The 4,301-nt window shown below is 54.1% G+C and overlaps 1 protein-coding gene across 5 annotated transcripts in view; it reads left to right on the forward strand.

Moving 5' to 3' along the window:
* Positions 1 to 4,301, forward strand: part of Kif17 (kinesin family member 17) — a 38,833-nt gene that overhangs the window by 28,124 nt on the left and 6,408 nt on the right. For 3 of the 5 annotated variants that reach the window (XM_031379195.1, XM_031379197.1, XM_031379199.1), the window contains exons 9-12: positions 488 to 568; positions 2,669 to 2,895; positions 3,389 to 3,620; positions 3,990 to 4,248. In XM_031379195.1, coding sequence (XP_031235055.1) covers positions 488 to 568; positions 2,669 to 2,895; positions 3,389 to 3,620; positions 3,990 to 4,248 — 799 coding nt within the window. The remainder of the gene's footprint in view (positions 1 to 487; positions 569 to 2,668; positions 2,896 to 3,388; positions 3,621 to 3,989; positions 4,249 to 4,301) is intronic. The other 2 variants (XM_031379196.1, XM_031379198.1) reach the window with 1 other exon arrangement.

Genomic DNA, 4,301 nt, shown 5'->3' on the forward strand with positions numbered 1-4,301 from the left:
AAGAGAGCTCAGGAGCCTGGGCTACTTTTCAAGACCACAGGGTTTGGGGTGCCTCCCCTGTCCCAGTTTCAGTTCTCTTCCTGTTAGAAAATTTAAGAAAATGTTCCTTTTTTTTTCTCCCTATTTTCTGTATTTCTCATGTGAGCATATGTATACACGTATGCGCACGCATGTAATAACACGGGCCTTTGAAATCCCAGCTCCTACTTTATGACAGAACAGTGGCCATTTGCCTCTCTAGGCACGGTTTCCTCCTCTGAACAGTAGAGGGTCTGGCATGTGCTCTGCCCGAGATAACACAGAACATATCCTAGGACACCATAGACATATGCCTGTGCCCTCTCTCTCCCTGCCACCTCTTTACCCCTGCAGCAGGCAGAGGAGGCCATGGGGAGGTGGGTGAAGCGGGCGTCAGGGTAGTGAGGAAGTACAAGGAATTTATGACCCAAAACATTCCTCCTCCTCCTCCCCCATTTCTCCCTACAAGCAGCCATCCTCAGCTGATGTGCTGGAGCCCAGCGACGCCAAGTCAGAAGCTGATGTGGCTGACAATGTCCTCCTCAGGACTGTGAGTACCTGCCTGGCCCTCCAAGTGCCTGGCCCAGCTGTCGGGCTTCACCCTCCCTAGGCAGGTGGATGGCTGAGCAATGTTTAAACCGAGGACTGCCACACAGCGTATGGGTGATGTGACCAGGAGGCCTTCTGTAGTTGGTGGTATTGGAGGCCGCTGTCTTAAAGGAGCAGAGAGGCAGGGTGTGCAGGTAGGATGAGAGCTGCAGGAAGCCTGGGGACCCAAGGCACTGCCGGGAACCTCCTGTGGGCCGGTTGCACCCAGTCTGAATATCATTTGTCTTCTGCATGGGACGAGGCATAAGATGGGGGAGCGAGAGGTGGCCTCAAAACATCTTCACATTTAGGGAGAGCAGTTTTAAGCCTGAAAGCTTCTAGGCATGGTCACAGGGCAGGGTGTGGCGGTAGGTAGCAAACAAAATCGTGGGAGACCCCTACTAGGAGATGAAGACAGAGACAAGGAGAGAAGCTGGGAGGGACGTTTCTTTTTCTTTTTTGTAACTTTGTGTTGATTCTTTCTAAATTCAAAAACATGTATCCCAGTCCCTCCCACCCATCTTCCATCCATTTATATCTGTCCTCTAACCTTGCAACCTCCCCTGAAAAAGAGAGGGGGGGAAAGAGAGAGAGGGAAAGAGAGAGAGAAAGAGGGAGAGAGAGAGAGAGCAGCAGAAAAATCTTGCTGTAGAAGCAGTAGTGTGTCACCATGTGTCACACAGTATACTCTTTTGTGCACACATCTTTACATGCGAATGTTCATTGTAGTGAGTCATTGGTCTGGTTCGAGGCCTCTGGCTTCTGCTACATTAGCAATAATGGATCCACTGTGGTGTTGTCCTGTGTCATGGAGATCCTGTGGCTTTGAGTCTGCAGGACTGGCTCTTACATTGATGGGGTAGATTTTGGGGTGGGCCAACTCAAAGCCCTGGATCTGGGCCAGAGAGGTATGTGAGCTGATCAGTCTAGCCTGTCAGGTCTCCTGCAACCACACCACTAGGGTTAGCTCTACTGTGCTGCCCGGGTGAGGTGTAGGGCCTGCTCTCTCGAGTTCTACAGCCAGTGGAAGGCAGGGCCATTGGGAAGAGCATTTCTTGCTAAGGACTTTCTGAACAAGACCCCAGGGTCCCCCAGGGGGCACGAAGGTGGACAGGTGGGGTGCAGAGGATACTTGGGAGAAACACAGCAGAGGCAGCATCCAGGGGAGGAAATCAGAGTTTCCTGTAGGTGAATTTCCATGGGCAGCAATGGAAGGATCTAGTGTGGAAAAGGATGCTAAGGTCGGTTTCTATTTTGGAGAAAATGATCCTGCCTTCCTTGGTGCTGGATTAGGGATCTGAAGAGTGGAGGATGGGAGCCAGGCGGTGGTGGCGCAGGCCTTTAATCCCAGCACTTGGGAGGCAGAGGCAGGCAGATTTCTGAGTTCGAGGCCAGCCTGGTCAACAGAGTGAGTTCCAGGACAGTCAGGGCTACACAGAGAAACCTTCCTTGTCTTTAAAAACAAACAAACAAACAAAAACAAAGAATTAGTTTGAGTGCGAAAAATTGGTTCCAGCTTCCTGCAGGTCGCATCCCTATTATGTTACGTACATCACACACAGACATTTGAACCTTTTCTCTTTTTCCATTTGCATATGCACGTGTGTACCTGTTTTGCATGTGTGTGGGTCCATGTCTGTCCTGTTGATGTTGGGAATCATGCTTGATCACTCTTACACCTGTTCATTGAGACAGGGCCTCCCAACCAACCTCAGCACTCACCCACATGGCTGGTCTCTGAAGCCAGCTTGCTCTGAGCCCCCCCCCCCTCCGTCTCCTGCTTTCTGAGTCTGGAATTCCAGGGACTGTACATGGGTTTGGTGGGGGCGGGGGGAGTGAACTAGGGCCCTCATGCTTCCGTGGGCTGTAGCCACTGGGCAGTTTCCCCAGCTCCTGGCACACAGAATTTTTGGAGCACCCTAGAACTCAAAGCTTTTCAGATTTCTCTGCACATTGGGTTTTAGAGTTTGGGAATACAGATGCTCGGCCTGCATGTCTGAGCCAGGGGTGAACTGTGCAGGTTCATTCATGCCCCCTTCCCATCTTGTCTCCCTGTGTCCAGGAGCCTGATCTAAACCTGAAAGTGGCTGAGGAGGTGGTGTCTCAGGCCGAGACTGGCGTGTGGCTGGAGTCTGAAGCCCACGTGGCCCATGTGGCCCAGGTGTCTGAGGAGGCCCAGCCTCAGCCCTTGCTGGCTATGGCAAGCGTGAGGAGGGAAAGCGTAGGTGTGGAAGTGGCTGTGTTGACCGAGGAGCTGCAGCCTGTGGATCAACAGCAGGTGCTGGCCCGGTGAGCACCAGGGGTCAGGGCTCAGGAGCCTAGGGGATGATGGGAAGAAAGTTGGAGGTTGAGGAGTTGTGGCCTGGGCCAGGGTAAGGTGAGATCCACTTCTCACCCTCTATGGAGCCCACACCAGGCTCCTCCTCCACCATAAGAGGGGCAGTAGGGCAAGCCAGGTGCCACTGCAGGCCAGGTAAGCAGAGTCCTGACCCAGAGCTACAGGGACACCTGTTTCCACTCAGTCAACAGCTGGAATGTGACTGACTCATAAAGGATTAAAAACTGTGGCGCACCACCCCTATGCTGATAGAGCATGGCCATGAGCCTGCTCTGCTGCAGGCACTATCAGTATTTTGGGGGGTGGCTCAGCCCCCCCGAGCAAGCAGCTCTAGCTCTTTGCACCTCGGTTGTACCACTCTGTGAAGTGGGTTGTGGGGAGCAGGTGGCAGGTGCCAGCAGGCCAGCAGGGTCTGTGACACTTGCTTTCTCCTCCTGGCTGCAGCTTGCAGTTGCTGGAGCAGCAGGTGGTGGGGGGCGAGCAGGCTAAAAACAAGGACCTGAAGGAGAAGCACAAGCGGAGGAAGCGGTACGCAGACGAGCGCAAGAAGCAGCTGGTGGCCGCGCTGCAGAACTCCGATGAGGACAGCGGGGACTGGGTGCTTCTCAATGTCTATGACTCTATCCAGGAGGAAGTGAGGGCCAAGAGCAAGCTGCTGGAGAAGATGCAGAAGAAGGTGAGACCCTGTCTGGCTCAGGTCCCTAGCTCCATGGCCCAGCTGGCAACCCTTTGTTCTTCACACAAGCATTTATTAAGTGCCTGTTGTGTGTCTCTTCTGCTGCTCCAGGAGAAATGTCTGACCAGGGCATAGTGGCCGAGGCTGGGGCCTTGTGGTTGAAGGCCAGGGTTTTACAGGGCTGTGGGTACAGGAAGTGCTTATTACACGCTGGAAGGGGGGGTGGTTCATGGCGGGTCAAGGCTCAGAAGCTAGACACAGTGTGGATGGGGAACTGGGAGCCATTGGTGAGGGGCTGCTGGGGGGCGGTTTGGGGACAAAGTGGGCAGACAGGAGCCACTCAACACTTGTCACTTGACCTTGGTTCAGCTCCGGGCAGCAGAGGTAGAAATCAAGGACCTGCAGTCAGAGTTCCAGCTGGAGAAGATTGATTACCTGGCAACCATCCGCCGGCAGGAGCGCGACTTCATGCTCCTCCAGCAGCTCCTGGAGCAGGTGCAGCCTCTCATCCGCAGAGACTGTAACTATAGCAACCTGGAGAAGATAAGGCGGGAGTCGAGCTGGGACGAGGATAACGGCTTCTGGAAGATCCCAGATCCCATCATACTGAAAACCAGCCTCCCAGTAGGTCAGGAACTCAGCCGCCCCGCCCACCCCCGCCCTGCCCCTTTGACAGCTGCC

The sequence above is a fragment of the Mastomys coucha genome, unplaced genomic scaffold (assembly GCF_008632895.1).
Source record: "Mastomys coucha isolate ucsf_1 unplaced genomic scaffold, UCSF_Mcou_1 pScaffold18, whole genome shotgun sequence".
Lineage (NCBI taxonomy): Eukaryota > Metazoa > Chordata > Mammalia > Rodentia > Muridae > Mastomys > Mastomys coucha.